Consider the following 24,957-nt stretch of genomic DNA (forward strand, 5'->3'; position numbering starts at 1 on the left):
GATGATACTCCCGGACAGGGCCAAACAGGAAGTATATAACCCCACCCACTTTGCCAAAGCATAGCCCCACACCACTAGAGGGACATCTTCAACCACCAACTTACCATCCTGAGACAAGGCCGAGGATAGTCCACAAAGATCTCCGCTTCGGCACAACCCAAGGGGGGGGGGGGGGGGGGGGGCGCCAACCCAGACAGGAAGATCACATCAGTGATTCAACCCACTCAAGTGACGTAGCCCTCCTAGGGACGGCATGAAAGAGCACCAGTAAGCCAGTGACTCAGCCCCTGTAATAGGGTTAGAGGCAGAGAATCCCAGTGGAGAGAGGGGAACCGGCCAGGCAGAGACAGCAAGTGTGGTTCGTTGCTCCAGAGACTTTCCGTTCACCTTCACACTCCTGGGCCAGACTACACTCAATCATATGTCCCGCTGAAGTGAGGAGTCAGTAAAGACTTAAAGGTTGAGACCGAGTCTGCGTCTCTCACATGGGTAGGCAGACGATTCCATCAAAATGGAGCTCTATTGGAGAAAGCCCTGCCTCCAGCTGTTTGCTTAGAAATTCTAGGGACAATTAGGAGGCCTGCGTCTTGTGACCGTAGCGTACATGTAGGTATGTACGGCAGGACCAAATTAGAAAGATAGGGAGGAGCAAGCCCATGTAATTCACAGACAACAGCATAAATGGCAAGAAGGTAGAGACAACAATACATGACGCAAGCAGCCACAACTGTCAGTAAGTGTGTCCATGATTGAGTCTTTGAATGAAGAGATTTAGATAAAACTGTCCATTTTGAGTGTTTGTTTCAGATCGTTCCAGTCGCTAGCTGCAGTGAACTGTAAAGACAAGGGATCCAGGGTGTATTCTTTGGGGACCTTAAACAGAATGTGACTGGCAGAACAGCTGTTGTATGTGGAGGATGGGGGCTGCTGTAGATATCTCAGATAGCGGGGAGTGAGGCCTAAGAGGGTTTTGTAAATAACAACAACCAGTGGGTCTTGCGACGGGTATACAGAGATGACCTGTTGACAGAGGAGTATAGAGCGCAGTGATGTGTCCTATAAGGAGCATTGGTGGCAAATCTGATGGCTGAATGGAAAATAACCTCTAGCCGCTCGAAAGCACCCTTACCTGCTGATCAATATATTACATCTCCATAATTTAGCAGGGGTAGGATGGTCATCTGAGTCAGGGTTAGTTTGGCACCTGGGGTGAAAGAGGAGAGATTACGATAGAGGAAACCAAGTCTAGATTTAACTTTAGCCTGCAGCTTTGATATGTGCTGAGAGAAGGACAGTGTACAGTCTAGCCATTCTCCCAAGTGCTTGTACGACGTGACTACCTCAAGCTACAAAACCCTCAGAGGTAGTAATCACAACTGTGGGGAGAGGGGCATTCTTCTTACCCAACCATATGAGCTTTGTTTTGGAGGTGTTCAGAACAAGGTTAAGGGCAGAGAAAGCTTGTTGTAGAACGTGTAACACACAACTGGGGTGGGCCCAGTTGAGTACAAGACTGTATCATCTGCATATAAATGGATGAGAGAGCTTCCTACTGCCTGAGCAAGTAACTCCCCCGAATAATATATATTTGTAACCTTACTAGTTTTCATATTATGACAACAGGAAATGTTATATCTTCATAGGGTATTCCATGTCTTGTTCCAGCCATGGGCTTCATCTATCCCTCTTTTTAACAGACATGGGCTTCATCCATTCCTCTTGTTCCAGACATAGGCTTCAACCTCTCCTCTTGTTCCAGACATGGGCTTAATCCGTTTCTCTTGTTCCAGACATGGGCTTCAACCTCTCCTCTTGTTCCAGACATGGGCTTCATCCGTTCCTCTTGTTCCAGACATGGGCTTCAACCTCTCCTCTTGTTCCAGACATGGGCTTCATCCATTTCTCTTGTTCCAGACATGGGCTTTAACCTCTCCTCTTGTTCCAGACATGGACTTCATCCGTTCCTCTTGTTCCAGACATGGGCTTCATCTGCTCCTCTTGCTCCAGACATGGGCTTCATCCGTTACTCTTGTTCCAGACATGGGCTTCATCCGTTACTCTTGTTCCAGACATGGGCTTCATCAGGTTCTTCTTGTAAATCTAAGAAAGATGCTTTTCTTGTGTTATAGTAGTAGTGCATATATTTGGTTACTGCATCAATGTGTTTAATTTATTGTCTCCATTGTTGTATCAATATTGTGTCAAAGGCAGTTCTGAGAAGAGCCAGAGCTTAATTCTGTACACATCAATATGGGAGACATACCAGCATCCTTTCAAGTAAATCAAACAGAAAATATTTATTTACAGTATGTAAACAAAGTAAACAAAGATCTCATAAGATCACAGCGTCTGTGATTATTAGCTCGTATTTCTCCCATATCAGAGAATATACAGTATATACAAGTCTGCCTTTGTCATATTCATATCTTCATGATGGACAATGTATTGTATTGTGATGAATGATGGAAATCATATTTTGTCAAAGTTTTCCATCCCAGATGCTATTCTGTGTTTTCTTCCTCATTGAACAGAGTAAATAATAGATTGTCTGTAATGTTTACCAATGTGGATGTGTAGAGTAGCATCCACTGCAGTGAGATAACAAAGTGCTTGGCGTAGGCCCCCTTGGAGAGCTTAGCTGTCTTAGCCTCCCCCGTAAGCCCAGCAACCATGGCTCTCAGGTGCTCTTTGTGCTTGACACGTAGCTAAGTCATCTTTTTGCAAGGGTGTCTAAAGTGTGTTACATGGATGATGGCCCATGTTGACTCCAATACTTCCCACAGTTGTGTCAAGTTGTCTGGAATTCCTTTGGGTGGTGGACAATTCTTGATACACACAGGAAACTGTTAAGTGTGAAAAACCCAGAAGTGTAGTTCTTGATACACTCAAACTGGTACGCCTGGCACCTACAACCATACCCCGTTCAACAAAGGCACTTAAATATTTAATCTTGCCCATTCACCCTCTGGATGGCACACATACACAATCCATCTCAATTCTCTCAAGGCTTAAACATCCTTCTTTAACATATCTCCCACTTCATCTACACTGATTGAAGTGGATTTAACAAGTGACATCAACAAGGGATCATAGCTTTCACCTCGATTCACCTGTTCAGTATATGTCATGTGAACCAGAGTATCTGGAACCCTGAAGGGAGGAGAAGACCTCCCATTGGACTACAGGACAACAGGTGTTCTTCATGTTTTGTATACTCAGTGTATAGTCTAATAATTTTGTTATCTTGAATTCTCATATACTGAGAATATATCTTAGCAGTAGCAGCATAGCATACAGCAGGGGCGTGAATCGGTGTACCCAGGGGCTTGTGTGTGTTCAGCTGATGTATTTGACATTAGGGACCTCGTCATGAGAGAGGAAGAGTAAAGAGTCCTAATGAACAGGGAGGGAGACCGTCGGTTCAGGATGGATACAGAAATAGAATGAATGAAGTCACTGTGGGGTTGAGCTGTTTATGTAGAGAGTGCCTAACATGAAGCTCTGTCGTCCAATGGGAGGTCTTCGGCTCCCTTCAGGGTTCCAGATACTCTGGTTCACATCTGCACAGTAATTGGATGGATGCGCTGTCGCCATTTTTTCCGATCTGGAATAACAATGGCTGTTCTGAGACAGGGTTTGGTTTCCATTGTGCTTTAAAATAGATCACTCATATGGGAGAACAATCTTCCTGACATGATGCAAGATGACTGCTGGGGCTTTTTAAAAGCAAGCTGCAAAGCTTGAGGTCACTGTCCCTGCTGAATCACTTGTTATACATGTGTTTCCAAGGTTACACCATGCACTCATCAATTTAGGCCCAAACACACAAAAAAATTGGTCTTAGGTTTGCTGTATATGACTCATTTGAGAGAAAGAGATGTCATTTATCATGGTGATTTATATGACCTCCAAAGGTCTCCATGTGTTTGAACTGTTAATATGTTATATAGAAGAAAAAACAGTACTTCTTCCATGTCTACTCACTTTCTCTCACTGAATAGAGTTGAACCATGATTCTTGCAGTCTTCAGATGCTGACTCTAGGTCTTACCCAGTTCAACACGTATATTTGGGCTTGACAGTTGGGTTGAATCAAAATAAGTCATTTTGAAAAGAGAGAGAAATGTTAGAGGGAGAAAATTACAGATCAGTGTGGCACACCCATCCTATTGATGTAAGAATTTAATGACAACAGCAGATAACACTGATAAATTGTTTTCATTTGATTATTACCTGCATTTTATATCATTTTCCTTCTAGTGAGGCATTAGCGTATATGCTGTTGATGAGAAGATAATTGAACGCTATTGGCCATGAGGGGGATTTTTAATATCAATAAATTAGATAGCAAAAAAATTATTGTTTTGCAGTTTTATATTAGTCAGGGAAAAGCCTTCAAAAAGATACATTCATAAATAAACCCTGCTATATAAATCCTAATAAAAGGGGGAAGAAAATCCAATACTATGAAAGCTGACACCTGCTGTGGAAAACAGAAATGGGAAAACAATTGTTAAATTGCACCATGCAGGGTACAGTATATGTTTCCAGGGCATTCTAATTCAAATAGAATGCTAATGACTTCATGCAAATGAAACATTTAAATAGCTTTGGCCATGTTATTCATGTTGTTTTGTCAAAGTGTTTTAATGAAGTAAACAACAGTGTACAACAGAAGCCACAGTGCATCACAATGTGCAGGACAGGTGTCCTTAAGGACTTCAAATTGCCAGGGACCTCGCCATACAATATTATCACAATACTTATTTTATTGCGATTTGATGTTCCAAACATATTGCTCACTATGTGTCTTCTGCAGAGAGAGAAGAGAGAGTGTGAGAAAATGAGTTTTGGTCAATCAAGGAAATAAATGTGCTGAAAATATGTTGGCTCACTATTTAAAGTAAAATTCCATCCCAAAACAACAAAACGCAGCGTCATATGATTCAAAATGCATCATACTGGCTGTATTTCTGTATTTTGAAAGTTAGATATCTTAAAAACTTGATAGCTGACATGCAAAACATTGTGGGACTATATCAATTAAGGATTAATGAAACTAATACCAAAAGAGGTAAAAAATAAAATAAAAAGGATAGAGAACAAACTATAGGGTGAAAAATACTTGAGTTTTGGCGCAGGTGCAGCTGACTAGCGCTAAGCAACGCTACCTACAGTAGCAAAATAAATTAGATTACTTGGAGTCAAATATCGATATAATATCATCAGAAAATATACTGCGTTATGTAACTGTATTGATTCTTCCCCCATCACTAGTGTCCTTAGTCTCTATGGAGTGACCATGTAACACAACACCTGTTGTTCAGAATGGAATGGATAGAGAACAATTAAGGACCTTTCTTATTCGTTGTTTGGTTACTTTTGACCATTTGTTATTGCTTTCAATGTTTGCTTTGTGAATTCCTGAATGTTCAGTTAGGGCACACACAGTGGAGTCGATGACGTCATTTACATGATGAGCAGGTTTAATTAAACATACATTTTTAAAGGTACACTTTCTGTGGACATGAACTGAAAAATGTAATTATAAGGTCATTTGGGTCATTATCAACAGTAAAATACTCTGACACATCCTGGAAATTATCGAATGCTACCTTAATTCCATTTTACAGAATACATTATCGTACCGTATCTTTGGAGTTCCAAAACACTTTTGATCACTAGTGGGCTCATGATATCGTTGTTTCTGAGTCATTAACATATTTGGAGGCGTGCCTTTTAAGAGGCTATATTTGTTGCACCCATGAGTGAGAAGGCTGTACCAATTGAACTCCTATGTGGTTATAGTGCCCCACTAATTTAAAATGTATAGTGGATGGTTTGGAGTGGCAGCAAGTCTTAAACCTGAAATGGTTCAACATTTTGCCATTTCCTTTTGGTCTGTTTTGCCCTATTGTCACTGCCAGTTTGGAAGCCTTTGTTAAGGCCGCTAGACGTGCAAAATATATAATACACCAAATATGAATTAATATGCTGTAATGTGTAAACACTTTACCCAGCAGCCAATCTGCTTGGACCAAGCCCTTGTAATTACAGTAAAATACTGTGAAATACAAACCGCTTCCCGCCAATGAATTTCATGTATTCATTTATTCATTCATTCTGATTATGGCAGCAATTAATTTTTTACAGCATAACACAGTACATTTTACAATATTGTACTGTGTGTCATTATACAGTACTTGCTTTGATACCGTATTCATATTACAGCAGGTGTTCTGTAATATTAAATACAGAATTGTACTTGTACCACTGAGCTCTCTGTAAGCTAAATATATAAAATATGCAAATTATATATATTATATATGCAAAATATATAATACACCAAATATGAATTAATATGCTGTAATGTGTAAACACTTTACCCAGCAGCCAATCTGCTTGGACCAAGCCCTTGTAATTACAGTAAAATACTGTGAAATACAAACCCCTCTCCTCAATGCATTTCATTCATTCATTCTGATCATGGTAGCGTTTATTGTATTGTGTATTGTATTACGCAGTACTTGCTTTGATGTCGTATTAATATTACAGTTGGTGTACTGTAATTTTGACCTTTACCATTGTCGTGTCTCTGACTGATTAAATTATGTGACAGGCATTTTATCAAATTGATTACCTAACGTTTGATTGATTACGTGATTGAATTAAACCATGCAACAATTAACTCGTTAATAACCTGGGGCACCACAGGGTGTGTTTATAGAGCTGCGGCACAACAATTCCATGTGAATCTGATAAATATAATGTGTAGACTTTCCAAGATACAATTTATGTCATCCTATCATCAGATATTATGTCCCAGACACCAACTGATCTGACATCATATTCTTTAAGTACCAATGGACACTTTCAACTGGTTGGATTACTGAAATATTGTACCTTTCCCAAAACTGTTAATGTTACCATACTCTCTCTACGTTAACAAAGAGCATTCCAAGAGTCCATTATGTCTAGTGGAGAGAAAAGGGGGAAAGGTATTTATGGGGTGGTCATAAACCTCACCCAACAGGGTAAATGTAGTGACACTGCATGAACGCTGAGAAACTTGTTACATCTTATTAAACCTGTTCTCTCCCTCTTCTCTCCCCCTGCTCTCCCTCTTGTTTTCCTCCTCTGTTTGTCTGCAGAGGTTTGCGGGGAACGTGAACGCTGACGGTGTCGTCCACCACAAGTTGTCTCACTCTATCAGAAGCCGCTTCCTGCGCTTCGTCCCCCTGGACTGGAACCCCAGTGGCTGGGTGGGACTCAGAGTGGAGGTCTACGGCTGTGCCTACAGTGAGTGATCAGACCACCATCCCTTACATTCAGACCATATAGGCTGTGCCTACAGTGAGTGATCAGACCACCAGCCCTTACATTCAGACCATATAGGCTGTGACTACATTAAAGTGACCCCCAGCTCTTACAGAACACAAACACGTTCAGCTAATATCATCCTATTCTGCCATGATTCCAACCCATGTGGTAATTTGGGGGACTCCTGGACTACAAGGAAACATGTTCTAACAAGAGTGCGGTCAGACCTGTGCAGACTCTAACATCTATTACGGATGACATTGAGGCTTGTTTAAGCATGTCATCTATCATGGGGCTGATTGTATCCCCTTGTTGACAGTGGTTTCCATTAGAAAATAGCATTATGTCATTGTAACCATTGTGTAACCATCCTGTAACCATTGTGTAACCATCCTGTAATCATTGTGTAACCATTCTGTAATCATTGTGTAACCATCCTGTAATCATTGTGTAACCATCCTGTAATCATTGTGTAACCATCCTGTAATCATTGTGTAACCATCCTGTAATCATTGTGTAACCATCCTGTAATCATTGTGTAACCATCCTGTAATCATTGTGTAACCATCCTGTAATGATTATGTAACCATCCTGTAACCATCCTGTTTAGCACACTATTTAAAGAGATACTGTATAGTGTCTACAAGGTGAAGAGACATTTTTCCTTCAAACGAGATCAAAGAAAATGCTGACCGAAACACAATCCTACCAGCTAATAGAGGTAGACAGCGACAGCCAGGCAGGCGTGCCAGTTAAGAGCCGGTTCCTGCCTGGGTAATGCTAAATAAATAAAGGGGATTCACTGGGACGCCTTTCACACACATTCTGAAGTAGCACTAACTGGATCAGCCAGTGAAATACTGCACTATGACAGTTATAATTATTCCCGAGCGAGCACTTTCAAATAATGCCGAATGGTACCACAGCATGATCCCTGTATTCATGTTGGATGAATGTGTGCTCTGCTAATACATGCAGCTTCACCAGCACCTCATTTCACTTAAACTGCAAAAAATGTAACTCCAGGGTGCTCTAATAGCAAGCAAATGAAGAGCCATATGTTACCATTGAACATGTCATAGATGGCAAACTCCCACTTATGGGCTGTTCCACCGTTTAAGTACTGTAAAAATATATATATCTATACACTACCGGTCAAACGTTTGGACACACCTACTCTTTCAAAGGTTTTTCTTTATTTTACTATTTTTGAAATTGTAGAATAATAGTGAAGACATCAAAACTATGAAATAACACATATGGAATCATGTAGTAATCAAAAAAGGGTTCAACAAATCTAAATATATTTTATATTTGAGATTCTTCAAATAGCCACTGTCTGCCTTTGCGCACTCTTGGCATTCTTTCACCCAGCTTCATGAGGTAGTCACCTGGAATGCTGCCTTAATTTTGCAAACTGCCTTCATTTTGCAAACTGCCTTCATTTTGCTGGACCCCAGGAAGAGTAGATGCTGCAGCTAATCGGGATCCATAATAAATACAAATTCAAATGCATTTCAATTAGCAAGTGATTTTTTTGTAGTTTTTTTTTTTTAACCTTTAAATGAATAATAATCGACAGCAATGACTTTGTCAAAGCAACAAAATAACAAGGCCTTTACAATGACTGTGAAAATGTTAATAAATGTTGGGATCTTCCTCAAAGTCACAGAGGAACATGTAAAAATGAAGAATGTTCACAATTTAGCAAGTCTTTATTTGTATAAAACATCTGGAGAAAAACAAATCTGTAGACTCAAGTCCATGTCTATCCCATGTTTATCTCATTTTGGTTTTCGTTCACCTGCACCCTCACACTTCTGATTGATAAAGGGTCCACAAATCGGAGTTGTTTTCACTAATAATCACTTGAACTGTTGTCACTACTGTTCTGAGCATTCCCCATCATTGACAGTGCCCTGTTGTAATTGATAGCATGGTTATGTACAGTTGAAGTCGGAAGTTGACATACACCTTAGCCAAATACATTTAAACTCCATTTTTCACAATTCCTGACATATAATCCTAGTAAAAATGCACTGACTTAGGTCAGTTAGGATCACCACTTTATTTTAAGAATGTGAAATGTCAGAATAATAGAAGAGAGAATGATCTATTTCAGCTTTTATTTCTTTCATCACATTCCCAGTGGGTCAGAAGTTTACATACACTCAATTAGTATTTGGTAGCATTGCCTTTAAATTGTTGAACTTGGGTCAAATGTTTCGGGTAGCCTTCCACAAGCTTCCCACAATAAGTTGTGTGAATTTTGGCCCATTCCACCTGACAGAGCTGGTGTAACTGACTGAGTCAGGTTTGTAGGCCTCCTTACTCGCACACGCTTTTTCAGTTCCGCCCACAAATTTTCTATGGGATTGAGGTCAGGGCTTTGTGATGGCCACTCCAATGCCTTGACTTTGTTGTCCTGAAGCCATTTTCCCTCAATTTTGGAAGTATGCTTGGGCTCATTGTCCATGTGGAAGACCCATTTGCGACCGAGCTTTAACTTCCTGACTGATGTCTTGAGATGTTGCCTCACTATATCCACATAATTTCCCCTCCTCATGATGCCATCTATTTTGTAAAGTGCACCAGTCCCTCCTGCAGCAAAGCACCCCCACAACATGATGCTGCCACTCCCCATGCTTCACGGTTGGGATGCTGCTCTTTGGCTTGCAAGCCTCCTCCTTTTTCCTTCAAACGTCATTATGGCCAAGCAGTTATATTTTTGTGTCATCAGAACAGAGGACATTTCTCCAAAAATTACGATCTTTGACCCCGTGCAGTTGCAAACCGTAGTCTGGCTTTTTTATGGAGGTTTTGATGCAGTGGCTTCTTCCTTGCTGAGTGGCCTTTCAGGTTATGTCGATATAGGACTCGTTTTACTGTGGATATAGATACTTTTGTACCTGTTTCCTCCAGCATCTTCACAAGGTCCATTGCTGTTATTCTGGGATATATTTGCACTTTTCGCACCAAAGTACGTTCATCTCTAGGAGACAGAACGTGTCTCCTTCTTGAGCGGTATGACGGCTGCATGGTCCCATGGTGTTTATACTTGTGTACTATTGTTTGTACAGATGAACGAGGTATGTTCAGGAGTTTGGAAATTGCTCCCAAGGATGAACTAGTCTTGTGGAGGTCTCCAATTTTTTTTATGAGGTCTTTGCTGATTTATTTTGATTTTCCCATGATGTCAAGCAAAGAGGCACTGAGTTTGAATGTAGGCCTTTGTAATACATCCACAGGTACACCTTCAATTGACTCAAATGATGTCAATTAGCCTATCAGAAGATTCTAAATCCATGACATCATTTTCTTAAATTTTTTAAGCTGTTTAAAGGCACAGTCAACTTAGTGTATGTAAACTTCTGACCCACCTGAATTGTGATACAGTGAATTATAAGTGAAATAATCTATCTGTAAACAATTGTTGGAAAAATGACACAAAGTGCACAAAGTAGATGTCCTAACCGACTTGCCAAAACTATAGTTTGTTAACAAGACATTTGTGGAGTGGTTGAAAAACGGGTTTTATATAAGGTTCCGACTTCAACTGTACATCAGGGGATCGGTTTACAAATTACTCCATGATTGACATTTTAAACCAACATTTATTCTTCCAAGAGCACCGAATCCTAGTGTCTCCCATCGTCTAATTAACGTCACTTTGAATGGCCCAAAACATTTAAACAAAAGGCATAACACTTCACACGCATTCTCTACTTCATGTATGTTACATGTTTGATAGGAGCACACCTCTGTGTTGCTCCTCTTTGAACTATCCGCCATCCGCCTATCCGCCATTCCACAAACTGGATAACACTGTAACGATACATCCATAGCACTTACAGTAAGTACAATGAATCATATCAAAATTCAAAGTTCTTTATGAACTCATGAAACAATCCAACCATGACAATTTAATTCACACAGTAACAATCATTGCGTCGTTTCAAGTTTCATCAGTCTTCACACCTCTCCTGGATTCAGTGACCCTAGGACTTCTGTGGGAATGTCTCTTCATCGAGATTACCACAGATAAGGTGTGTTTGACCCCTATGATAGCCCATGGATGGTCTGCCATTCAAACAATGCCATAAATCATGATTGAATCATCACTTTGGGCCTCTGTGCCAGCAAGTCATTAGAGGCATCTTCATCACTGGCCTTCATTATCGTTGACATTTGTTCACTCTCTATTTTCCACTACATTCATGTCATTGTCAATAAATATATTTTCTGAATTTAGTTGCGAGTAGAATTATGTTACAATGCAAATGTTATGTGTAAAATAGTTTTTTTTATGTCATTTTGCACCTAAACCTCCCTTGCACTGCACTGCTTTGTAATACATTTTGCATAGCTGGCCCTCATCATCCAAGTATGGGTCACTGCAGCCCAATATAGATGACGGAGTATGGGTCACTGCAGCCCAATATAGATGGCGGAGTATGGGTCACTGCAGCCCAATATAGATGGCGGAGTATGGGTCACTGCAGCCCAATATAGATGGTGGAGTATGGGTCACTGCAGCCCAATATAGATGGCGGAGTATGGGTCACTGCAGCCCAATATAGATGGCGGAGTATGGGTCACTGCAGCCCAATATAGATGGCGGAGTATGGGTCACTGCAGCCCAATATAGATGGCGGAGTATGGGTCACTGCAGCCCAATATAGATGGAGGAGTATGGGTCACTGCAGCCCAATATAGATGGCGGAGTATGGGTCACTGCAGCCCAATATAGATGGAGGAGTATGGCTCACTGCAGCCCAATATAGATGGAGGAGTATGGGTCACTGCAGCCCAATATAGATGGCGGAGTATGGGTCACTGCAGCCCAATATAGATGGAGGAGTATGGCTCACTGCAGCCCAATATAGATGGCGGAGTATGGGTCACTGCAGCCCAATATAGATGGCGGAGTATGGGTCACTGCAGCCCAATATAGATGGCGGAGTATGGGTCACTGCAGCCCAATATAGATGGCGGAGTATGGGTCACTGCAGCCCAATATAGATGGCGGAGTATGGGTCACTGCAGCCCAATATAGATGGCGGAGTATGGGTCACTGCAGCCCAATATACAGTGCCTTGCGAAAGTATTCGGCCCCCTTGAACTTTGCGACCTTTTGCCACATTTCAGGCTTCAAACATAAAGATATAAAACTGTATTTTTTTGTGAAGAATCAACAACAAGTGGGGCACAATCATGAAGTGGAACGACATTTATTGGATATTTCAAACTTTTTTAACAAATCAAAAACTGAAAAATTGGGCGTGCAAAATTATTCAGCCCCTTTACTTTCAGTGCAGCAAACTCTCTCCAGAAGTTCAGTGAGGATCTCTGAATGATCCAATGTTGACCTAAATGACTAATGATGATAAATACAATCCACCTGTGTGTAATCAAGTCTCCGTATAAATGCACCTGCACTGTGATAGTCTCAGAGGTCCGTTAAAAGCGCAGAGAGCATCATGAAGAACAAGGAACACACCAGGCAGGTCCGAGATACTGTTGTGAAGAAGTTTAAAGCCGGATTTGGATACAAAAAGATTTCCCAAGCTTTAAACATCCCAAGGAGCACTGTGCAAGCGATAATATTGAAATGGAAGGAGTATCAGACCACTGCAAATATACCAAGACCTGGCCGTCCCTCTAAACTTTCAGCTCATACAAGGAGAAGACTGATCAGAGATGCAGCCAAGAGGCCCATGATCACTCTGGATGAACTGCAGAGATCTACAGCTGAGGTGGGAGACTCTGTCCATAGGACAACAATCAGTCGTATATTGCACAAATCTGGCCTTTATGGAAGAGTGGCAAGAAGAAAGCCATTTCTTAAAGATATCCATAAAAAGTGTAGTTTAAAGTTTGCCACAAGCCACCTGGGAGACACACCAAACATGTGGAAGAAGGTGCTCTGGTCAGATGAAACCAAAATGGAACTTTTTGGCAACAATGCAAAACGTTATGTTTGGCGTAAAAGCAACACAGCTGAACACACCATCCCCACTGTCAAACATGGTGGTGGCAGCATCATGGTTTGGGCCTGCTTTTCTTCAGCAGGGACAGGGAAGATGGTTAAAATTGATGGGAAGATGGATGGAGCCAAATACAGGACCATTCTGGAAGAAAACCTGATGGAGTCTGCAAAAGACCTGAGACTGGGACGGAGATTTGTCTTCCAACAAGACAATGATCCAAAACATAAAGCAAAATCTACAATGGAATGGTTCAAAAATAAACATATCCAGGTGTTAGAATGGCCAAGTCAAAGTCCAGACCTGAATCCAATCGAGAATCTGTGGAAAGTACTGAAAACTGCTGTTCACAAATGCTCTCCATCCAACCTCACTGAGCTCGAGCTGGGAGGAATGGGAAAAAAATGTCAGTCTCTCGATGTGCAGAACTGTTAGAGACATACCCCAAGCGACTTACAGCTGTAATCGCAGCAAAAGGTGGCGCTACAAAGTATTAACTTAAGGGGGCTGAATAATTTTGCACGCCCAATTTTTCAGTTTTTGATTTGTTAAAAAAGTTTGAAATATCCAATAAATGTCGTTCCACTTCATGATTGTGTCCCACTTGTTGTTGATTCTTCACAAAAAAATACAGTTTTATATCTTTATGTTTGAAGCCTGAAATGTGGCAAAAGGTCGCAAAGTTCGAGGGGGCCGAATACTTTCGCAAGGCACTGTAGATGGAGGAGTATGGGCGAGTAGGTGTGTCGAAAGGAGTGGATGTTTGAAAAGCGAATCAGCTAATTGGGGAGATTTGTTGCCTCTCAAGACGGTTTGTCATGGCTGCCAACCTGAGGGTTCTTCCTATTTGTGTATCACGGCCGTGTCGCCTACGGTAGCTAACGTGGCCATTTTTTTCTCTCACATAATTTTATTTCAAGTAGGATAGCACCCTACACAATAAATAACTAATAGTTATAACTATCTTAATGTCTCATTGATACATACATACATACATACATACAGTGCCTTGCAAAATTATTATTTCCTATTTGGTTGCATTACAACCTGTAATTTAAATAGATTTTTATTTGGATTAGATGTAATGGATATACACAAAATAGTCAACATTGGTGAAGTGAAATGAGAAAAAAATTACTTAAAAAAATACATTAAAAATTAAAACTGAAATGTGGTGCGTGCATATGTATTCATCACCTTTGCTATGAAGGCCCTAAATAAGATCTGGTGCAACCAATTACCTCCAGAAGTCAACAAGACATTTGTGGAGTGGTTGAAAAACAAGTATTAATGACTCCAACCTAAGTGTATGTAAACTTCCAACTTCACCTGTATAATCATCTCATACCAGCTAAGTTATTAACTTTTCATATTTGGGTATATACATATGGGTAAAAACCTTGGAGTTTAAATGAATCCTAACCTTCTTTATCACACGGTGACTTCCACTGAAACACAATACTGTCTCATTAGATTGAGTAAACCATTTGAAAAAACAAGGGGAATTCTAGCATGTTGTTTGTGTGTTCATGACTGTGTTAGACATTCTTTAAATTAAGTGATAGTTCCAAAAGGTATTTGCATATGATACAATGTAAAGCAAACCTTTTTTGAACAGCTTGCCCAAACATGTCTTCTACTCATAGCTTCCCTTGTTTCTCTAGGCACATCACCCTTCTTCTGTTCTGCATTGGAATAGCAGGTGCATGTTAGAGATTTCATTATTTACTCAGACAGCTTTACTTACACAAACTGAATCCCAACAGAAAATATAATGCATCCAGGCTTTAAAAAACAGGAATTCAACGTTTCCCCTGCTGCTGTAACTTACTACATTATGTCTTCAGTTCAGGCCCATCCACATGAACTGAGCACTGAGCAGAGACACAGTGTTTATCGAATCTATTAGACAGAGCTAGAGAATTGTGATAAAAGTATGTCAAAAAAATTGCAAGTTTGACATGTACTTCCAATCAAAAGTTGTGGTGAAAATGTTATACTGTTGAGAGAAATGGGACTTGCCACTTGAATTCCCCTCAAAATTAGTGGCAACAGAAAACTCACAGCTCAGATGTGACAGAGAGAGCTATCGTTGGGGCAATTTTTGAAAACACGATGATTCTTTGATCTTCTCTCAATCCCCTAGAATCGTATGTGGCAGACTTTGATGGCAGAAGCTCGCTACTCTACCGGTTTAACCAGAAGTCCATGAGCACGGTGAAGGATGTGATCTCGCTGAGCTTCAAGAGCCGCCAGGCTGAGGGGGTGCTGCTCCATGGAGAGGGACAGAGGGGCGACTACATCACACTGGAGCTGCACCGGGGCAAGCTGGCCCTCTACCTAAACCTAGGTGAGTTAGTTACACCAGGGCAGGTTGGCCCTCTACCTCAACCTGGGTGAGTTAATCACACCGGGGCAGGTTGGCCCTCTACCTCAACTTGGCTCACATAACTCAGGGTTTAGAGGTTAGAGGTCATTGGTAATAGGACACAAGGAACTCGGACTGCAGATAAAATAGTATTTTGAACCATTTAAAAGCAGACTGGGGAGCAGTCTGGGAGGGTAACTGGATGTTTGTGTTCCGATACCCTTCCAGTTACCACTGCTGCTGAGCTCCATTTACAAGATAGACTCAGACTGTTAAGGATCCACATTGAGAGCAGCTGAGCTGGGAAAGAGGATTCTTAAATGACTATCTTGTCTGCATTTCCTATGAGAGAACCTCTTCTTTCAATACAAATCAAATCAAATGGTCCCTATGGCAACCATAAAGATCCACATTGTGAACATCTGAGTCTGGGGAAGACTGTTCTAGTACTCCGTTTTGGGATTGTCTTGTGAGCACATTCTTTCAGACCTCTTCTTTCCTCAATATACTGGACTGTTTTATGATCTATATCAAACTAACCATATAATCTTGCTCTCTGTCTGTTCTCTGTCTTCAGATGACACAAGGCTGCGGTTCAGCAGTGGTCGTGTTGCGGTCACTCTCAGCAGTCTTCTGGACGACCAGCACTGGCACTCTGTCCTCATCGAGCGCTTCAACAAGCAGGTCAACCTCACCGTGGACACCCACACACAGCACTTCAGGACCAAGGGGGAAGGAGACTCCCTGGAGGTGGACTATGAGGTGTGTCTATCCAAACATCCAGAATATTCCTTTACAGTAGGTCTGAAAAGATTACACCACCAGCACCCAGTCAGAAAAACACTTTAAACTTATGCCATGGTAAGATTAAGAGTAATACTTGGGGTTCTGTTTTAACAAACCTAACGCAATGGTAAGTCTAAACGCTTGGCAATAGCACTATAGCTTCGGAAGTGTGTGATATTTTTTTTGATTTTCACTATCACAATTATCGGTTTTCTTTCTGGCGTTGACGTGAAAGTGCTGGGTTTTGATGAATAAGCAAGTTGTGCATGTGTCGAGACTTGGCCCCTCACTGGCCAATCAGAATGTGCTACATGGCAAAATATGTGGTTTCTTCAGTTTTTTTATTTACTGTCTTTTATGCATTGTGTTGGAGTCAACTCCAATTCCAATGTTAATCGGTTAAATGGTTTACAGAAATGAAATAAGAAAATGTAGACCTATCCCATCTTTGCTAAATAGGTTAACTTGAACCCATTTGCAGTCCACATTATTCTAAGTATTTGCAAGGCTTCAATAGCGTTCATGCTGATATAGGGGCTAGGCCTAGTGTAAATTGCATTATGGCTGTGCATGGGCATACCAAAGATTGTCAATAAGCAAGATTCAATTCATTTTTGATAAGGCCTAAAAAGACAACAAATAATTCTAATCAAATTCTAAACAAAATGAAACAATATCTTGTTTTATATAGGCTTGATCACACTTACAGCACCATCATTTCTCCCCGTTGGCATATACTATTAAAACAATTCAGACTATGGAGGGTTTTACACACATCCAAAACGGGACCTGCATGTTTGAAATAATGTGGGCCTGCTTTGGTGATTAAGATTTATTTTCCAAGCGGCCTCAGGAGCCAAACCCTTTATTGACTACTTCACGATTGCATTGGGCAGACAAAAAAAAAGCCTTAATTGAGAGGAGGGAAGGCTGTGCTTGTCACGTCTGTTCCCGCTCCCCCTCTCTGGCGCTCAAGGTCGCCAGGCTGCTCATCATTACGTACACCTGTCACCATCGTTACGCGCACCAGCGCTTCATCTGACTCACCTGGACTCCATCACGTCATTGATTGCCTCCCCTATATCTGTCACTTCCTCAGTTTCATCCCCCATGTCTGCATTGATGTTGTTTTGTTTCTCTTGTCCAGACGCTGGTCTTGTTTAGTTTCATGTTTATTTCATATTAAATCCTCACCCTGTACTTGTTTCCCGTCCCCCAGCATCTGTGGTTACGGAACCGTTATAGAATGCAGACACTACAATTTATTAATTTTTTTGGTGATGTTGGGTCCGGGTGCCGCTGCCGAAGCAATCCTCAGCTGGTTCGAGAGGTTCACATGTCTCGGTTGGCTCGGCAGGCTCCCACGCCATGCCTCAACCAGCTCAACTGCGTTACCGCTCTTAAATATCCCTCTCAGCACTGCCTGAAATTAGCACTTTGGATCTTGTTTTTAAGGGAACACGTCAAATATTTCCACCCCGTCATCTGAGTGCAAGCGAGCTGATATAAGACATGTAAATTGCCGAACCTGGCGTTAGGGCTGGAAAATGCCAGCGTGGCAGTTTTTACATGATGAAATTAAAAACTAGCGTGCGCTTGACGCTAGCACCCCTTTAACGAAAATAGAGCCCTTGGTATATCTCTTTAGAATCTCTTTTCAACGTGACACCTAACACTCAAAGGACTTTTCTTCTTTTTCGTTCTAACATGTCTATACTTCACCCTCTGTCGTCATCATAGCTCAGCTTTGGGGGCATCCCACTGCCAGGTAAGCCTGGTACCTTCCTGAGGAAGAACTTCCATGGCTGCATTGAGAACCTCTACTACAATGGGATCAACATCATCGACCTAGCCAAGCGACGCAAGCCTCAGATCTACAGCGTGGTAAGAGCTTTTCAACTATACATTTTTTATGAATCGGCCAAGGCCCAAGTTTATTTTACACTGCATTACCAATATATTCACTTATGTATGTGATAATGCTCCATTTTGTTAGAAGTGGAGGTTAACAACACATAACCTTAGAGAGCCAAAGGACCATAACATTTGTTGAGTAATAAACCGTCAGATTGCAGATAGGGAAGCAGTGATTTACAGAATGCGTGGCGAGAACCACTCTTAGCTGAGAAAACGTCTTGTTTTGGAAAAGAGATCCGGGCTCAGTGATGAGGGGGAGCAGGAGCTGTAGAAGTATTATTAGTAGGATAGAGGTAGATTGCATTATTTAAGCTATATGTCAGGGTCTAGTGCAGACCCTAAATTACATCTTCAATGGATATGAACTTTAAGTAACCTTCTGGCTCAGTGTTGTTAGAGCCCCAAACACAAATAAATCTCACCTTACCTCTAACAATAAATCCACTAACACTGAAATGGAACTAAAGTTATCAATGATTCCTGAACACAATAATCATGTGTCTCAGTGTCAGCCTATTGAAACAGAATCACTCTGAAATCAAGTTTGGTGGAGTTGATGGAAGAGTCCCTGTGAAAGGTTTAGTTGCTGCCATTCCATGTCACCGCGATCAATGATGTGTTCATCCCCACACTGCTCTGACCTTTTCCTGTGTACAGGAACTCATGTCCTCTGTACTGGCTCTTCCTGTCCCTAGGAGTCACAGTTGGGCTGGTAGTGACATTTAACCCTGCTCCCTGTAGAGTTAATTTTGTCTCTCTCATTCCCTCGTTCTCCCTCTCTCCCACTCTATCTCTTTCTGTATTATTCCCCTCATACTCTTTCTCTCCGTCTCTTTATCTCTCTCAATACTTACTTGTTTTTGTCTCTTTCTCCATCTCTCTCTCCTTTCTAGAAAGGGAGGGAGTGTTTGTAGTAATTAATAGCAGCACTAGACTTACAGAGTTGGCATAATTGTTTAATTAACCCTGAAATGTTGAGAGTTGATGTGAATCAGGGCAAGGTGACTGTAAGACTGTGTTCCATTTGTGTCACCAGGGCAATGTGACCTTCTCGTGCTCTGAGCCTCAGCTGGTGTCCACTACCTTCCTGAGCTCCAGCAGCAGCTTCCTGTCGCTCCCGGCCACGCTGTCTGCTTCGGGGGGCTTCGCTGTGCGTTTCCAGTTCAGAACGTGGAACCCAGATGGGCTACTGCTCTCTACCCGGCTGGCCCTGGAGCCCCAGAGACTGGAGCTGCAGATCAGCAACAGTCGGCTGCGCCTGACCCACCACATGTCAGCCCAGCAGAAAGAAGAGGTCTCCACCGGTGAGGGCCCCTAGTCTAGCTGACCCAGACCCACTCTATGCTGGAATCAGTGGTTCTGTCTATGGGGACTCAGAGTAGAAAAGGCTCTTTGTTCCAGTGAAGCAGGCAGACAATGAGAAACCCATTTTATTATTGCAGAGAAGGCATTTGTGACTCTGAATGTTTGTGGTTTTCCACATAAATAGTCTGATAGTGATAGTAAAGATTATGAGAAAAGATTATAAGAGAGAATCCATTCAGCTGGCTCTGTGTTTATCTCTTCTGAGTTCACACACAATGAGAAGCATTTGGTTTTGTCCATTTCCCACTATGGGGAAATGAAATATGCTCTGTCTCGCTAATCCTGTAGAAATAACTAAATCCAAAAACACAGAATCCCTCCATGCAGACAGACATAGTTAGGTTTGTGTCGTTTTGGACTGATCTCAATCACTGCAACGTAATCCAGATGTGATCAGAAAGAACATGCTGAGGTCGTCCTCCAATCTATTGCATGTCAGAGGCTTTTCAGTCAACGTTTGCACCAGGTGTGATTTTCGTTTGTTTGTTTCAAACTATTTACTGCTTGAAATATAGCGCATTTAATCGCGTTCCATGGTAATTCTCTTAGCCTGCAACTTCACTCTAACACTGCAGGCAGATGGCAAGCACAGAGGGGATTGTAGACACACAGCTTGGATGCCCTTCACTGTAAAAGCCTGAGTTTAATTAAATCAAAAAGCAAAGATATACCTCTGTTATACCTCTGAGGTTTTTCCATTGGTTCCTTCTCAAAATGGAACCACAAACACAACAGACTGGGGGTTGTGGGTGATCCTTTGTTTATTTGATAGTGTGGGGGGAAACGATATGAAATGTGTGTGTAGCGTGTAGGGAGAGCCATAAAGTCAACACCAGCAACAGATTGAATGCAGAGCTTTGTTGCGGACAAACAAGATTAGAAATATAAATATAAAAAATGTACTCTAAAATTGTTTTCTTAAAATGCTTTTGTAACAGTGTAGTTACTATTGTAAAACCACAGTCATATGCAGAGATTGATCGTGTCTTTATAAACGGTTTATCTCATAACTGACCCCATGTGTCCACAGGTCACAGAGTGAATGATGGACTGTGGCACTCTGCGAGTCTTAGCTCCCGAGGTCTCCAGGTCACCATGACTCTGGACAATGAGCCGTCCTCAACTATGGAGCTGGGAGACCACATGGAGGCAGGAGACAGCCTTTACTTCGGAGGTAAGAGGACAGGTAGTATGACTAAAAGTTACATTTTAAAATATGCTTGGGTATGACTTGATACATCTGTGGACTGTAATACCTACGAAGTCTCACTCTTTGTTATCATCACTTCAATCCCTTAGTGGAGTTGACATTGCCTTGTAGGCAGAGATTGACGTAATACATCCCTGTACAAACTTTAGCTTCCCAGAACATGTGAATCTAAAATTTTCTGATAGCTGGTGTTTTATTAAGCTGCTTTTAAAAAGCTTCAACTTGCATAGTGGCATGTCTTGACAGGTTTAAAGTTGCTCTCTTTTCTTGGGGGGGGGGTGGGGGGGGGCAACTTCTCTCTCAGCCATAACGGAGATTAAAAAACTGTACAGGATTGTCACACTGAAGATGAAAAAAACTATATTAATGTGCATGTACTGTTTAAATCATTTCCATTTTCGTAATTTCTAGTTGTATGCCTCCAGTCAGTAAATCAGTCAGCACACCACCCTCTTAGCATCTTAACATATTTGTGTAAGCCTCTTTTGTTGCATTATTACAGTAGAAGCTGATTTGGCAGATGTTTGGTTACGTAAACATCCCTCTGCTGTGTGTTCCATTAGGCTGCCCCTCCTCGTCCTCCAGTGACTCGTACTGTGAGAACCCCACATTGGCGTTCCAGGGGTGCATGCGTCTCTTCTCCATCAACAGCCAGCCCATGGACCTGAACCTGGTGCACCAAGGACGACTAGGAGACTACAAGGAGCTGCAGTTTGACACATGTGGCATCCATGACAGGTATCACCTTTTTAAATAAAAATAAATATCCAACTTTATTTAACCTGGTAGGCCAGATGAGAACAAGTTCTCATTTACAACTGCGACCTGGCCAAGATAAAGCAAAGCAGTGCGACAAAAACCACAACAGAGTTACACACAAACAAACGTACAGTCAATAACACAATATAAAAAAATATATGTACCATGTACCAGGCAATAAACAGGCCATAGAGGCGAAATAATTACAATTTAGCATTAACACTGGAGTGATAGTGTGCAGATGATGATGTGCAAGTAGAGATACTGGGGTGCAAAATAGCAAGAAGATGAATAACAATATGGGGATGAGGTAGTCAGTCGGGTGTGCTATTTACAGATTGGCTGTGTACAGGTACAGTGATTGGTAAGCTGCTCTGACAGCTGATGCTTGAAGTTAGAGTGGGAGATATAAGTCTCCAGCTTCAGTGATTTTTGCAATTCGTTCCAGTTATTGGCAGCGGAGAACTGGAAGGAAAGGCGGCCAAAGGAGGTGTTGGCTTTTAGGATGACCAGTGAATTACTGCATACAGTATTTGAATTTTGAAGTGATGTGACAATGTTGCAATACCTTGACAACAAAGTCAAGGTATTGGAGTGGCCATCACAAAGCCTTGACCTCAATCCCATAGAAAATGTTTGGGCAGAACTGAAAAAGCGTGTGCCAGCAACTAGGCCTTCAATCCTGACTCAGTTACACCAGCTCTGTCAGGAGGAATGGGCCAAGATTCACCCAATTTATTGTGGGAAGCTTGTGGAAGGCTACCCAAAATGTTTGACCCAAGTTAAACAGTTTAAAGGCAACGCTACCAAATACTAATTGAGTGTATGTAAACTTCTGACCCACTGGGAATATGGTGAATGAAATAAAAGCTGAAATAAATAATTTTTTCTACTATTATTCTGACATTTCACATTCTTAAAATAATGTGGTGATCCTAACTGACCTGCAACAGGGTATTTTTACTAGGATTAAATGTCAGGTTTTTGGAAACTGAATTTAAATGTATTTGGCTAAGGTGTGTGTAAACTTCCGACTTCAACTGTATCTGTCAAATACAGTATGTGGCAACTAGGACCCAATACATTAGTTACAGCAAGCACCACATGAATAATCTGATGTCTACTTGCAAAACAATACTGTAAATAGTTTAGTCACTATTTCAGGATCTGCCACATGGAGTGTTTTAGGGAAGCTGGAGATTTAAACAGAGATAAAGCGCCCATTTCTGAAGGACTTTGTATTCTCTTCCTGTGGTGAGGATTAAGCACTGTTTATGCTTGTGAAGTTCCAGTAATCAACACAATCAAATACATTCTTCCATTTCCGTCTTCAACCTTTTCAATAATGCTTACCTACTTATAATTGCGCAACCTCCACAGTAATGGACTAATCACTACAATCAAACAAGATTACTCCATCATCCTGGCAGTTGTTCTCTCTATCCTTTTACCTTTTCAGAATGTTTCAAAACAGTGATTGATCCTTCCTGCTGCTCAACACTCTTCCTGTTTATTAATAGTAAAACATAGCAGATCTAGGCCTCCCTCTCTCTCCATCACCAATTCTCCAGCTTTAAAACATTCATGAGCAGCTGTCATCCTCCAGGACCGTGCCAAGTTTAGGTTGATTGTCCCCTAACAGCCAGTGCAGGTTGACTGGCAGACCACAGCTTTCATGTGCCACCTCGGAGAGGAGGCCAAGGGTCCCTCTGACTGTTCAATATAGCCATTAGGAGACATGCCCAACCCATCGCTTTGGCCTGTGACATATATTACACAAAAGCAATTCATTTCTTTGTCACCGATGAAACTAATTACGTAAAACAGAAAGCTCTCAGAATATTGCTAATTTTGTTGAACAAGAGCGTTCCTCGCCATTCACTCTTACCACAAACTTCACTGACCGATGTATCGCGGAGAAACAGTTCTGAAAGTTGAGCAGCATCATTATATGGTCCACGAAAGCCCCTTCAATGTGCATGAATAAAAATAACACAGCAATAATTTAACCATCACCTGAACATTATCCGGAGAACAGTTGACTCCCTTTGTAAAGCTAAATAGGTAAATGGAATTTGGAAAGGCTGTGTTGTATGCACAACCCCCACTAAATCAGAGCTCCTCCTGGGACAGGATTCACAATTAAAGCTGAATTAAATAATACTATTTAAAAAATGATAGTAATTTTGGAAGTTCGAGAGGTATGAGGAAGGCACTATTAATCGAAGTGTCTTTCATTAGCCAATCAGACATTTCACTGGGAATGCTTCTGCATATTGTTAACAGGGAGAGGGGTGAGGAGAGGGGGTTAGGTTGCGGACACCTACCTTAGCCATGCATGTTTATGCAGTGACTTTGTTTACAAACTAATGCCTGCACAAACACCTGCCTTACTTACACTGAAATCAGTTTGGCTGGTTCAATTGAATTTGAGACGCCACCAAAAAGGAAAATAACCAACATGTTATGAAAATCCGAACAGTAAACTCAATATTCTGTTTGGTAAAATCTTCAGACACTAAGGAGTTTTGTATGCAGATGCTCTGATCTTTAAACAGCTCCCTGTGAGATTAGTCTGTCATGAATAATTACAGCTGTTTTGTTGTTAAGTAGATATCACAACACCTGTCATTGTCAGTCAAGTGGGAAAGGGGGATACCTAGTCAATTGTACAACTGAATGCCTTCAACTGAAATGTGTCTTCCACATTTAACCCAATCCCTCTGAATCAGAGAGGTGCGGAAGGCTGCCATAATCAACATCCACTTATTCGGGAACCCGGGGAACAGTGGGTTAACTGCCTTGCTCAGTGGCAGATGACAGATTTTTAGCTTGTCAGCTCGGGTTACTGGCCCAACACTCTAACCAATTGACTACCTGCAGCCCTAGTGTGTATGTTGTAGTGTCATCAAACCGTTGACTCCAGCTAGTTCATTCTGGTCAGAGTGGGAGCAACCACATTGTTTTAGCATCGCTGTCTCCATGGCTTTGCCTCTCTGGTACTAGGTTACTTGTACTCCTTCCCACTGTCTGATCTTCCCTGTCTCTCCAGATGTCTGCCCAACTTCTGTGAACATGGAGGGCAGTGTTCACAGTCCTGGAGCCATTTCTACTGCGACTGCTCTGGCACAGGATACACTGGAGCCACCTGCCACAACTGTGAGTCCCCACCTGCTCTTCAGTCAATTCAGGAAGTGAAATTTCCATTCCAATTTTCTTCAATGCTTGTCAAGTTTTGGTATACTT

The 24,957-nt window shown here is 41.6% G+C and overlaps 1 protein-coding gene across 1 annotated transcript in view; it reads left to right on the top strand.

Annotated features, from left to right (window-relative positions):
* The window catches only part of LOC110501889 (contactin-associated protein-like 5), a 133,052-nt gene that overhangs the window by 65,663 nt on the left and 42,432 nt on the right, over window positions 1-24,957 (top strand). The window contains exons 4-11 of the mRNA XM_021579744.2: window positions 7,151-7,298; window positions 15,453-15,656; window positions 16,252-16,436; window positions 18,201-18,344; window positions 19,414-19,681; window positions 20,773-20,916; window positions 21,516-21,690; window positions 24,764-24,870. Coding sequence (XP_021435419.1) covers window positions 7,151-7,298; window positions 15,453-15,656; window positions 16,252-16,436; window positions 18,201-18,344; window positions 19,414-19,681; window positions 20,773-20,916; window positions 21,516-21,690; window positions 24,764-24,870 — 1,375 coding nt within the window. The remainder of the gene's footprint in view (window positions 1-7,150; window positions 7,299-15,452; window positions 15,657-16,251; window positions 16,437-18,200; window positions 18,345-19,413; window positions 19,682-20,772; window positions 20,917-21,515; window positions 21,691-24,763; window positions 24,871-24,957) is intronic.

Source organism: Oncorhynchus mykiss, chromosome 22, assembly GCF_013265735.2.
Source record: "Oncorhynchus mykiss isolate Arlee chromosome 22, USDA_OmykA_1.1, whole genome shotgun sequence".
In the NCBI taxonomy this organism is placed as follows: domain Eukaryota; kingdom Metazoa; phylum Chordata; class Actinopteri; order Salmoniformes; family Salmonidae; genus Oncorhynchus; species Oncorhynchus mykiss.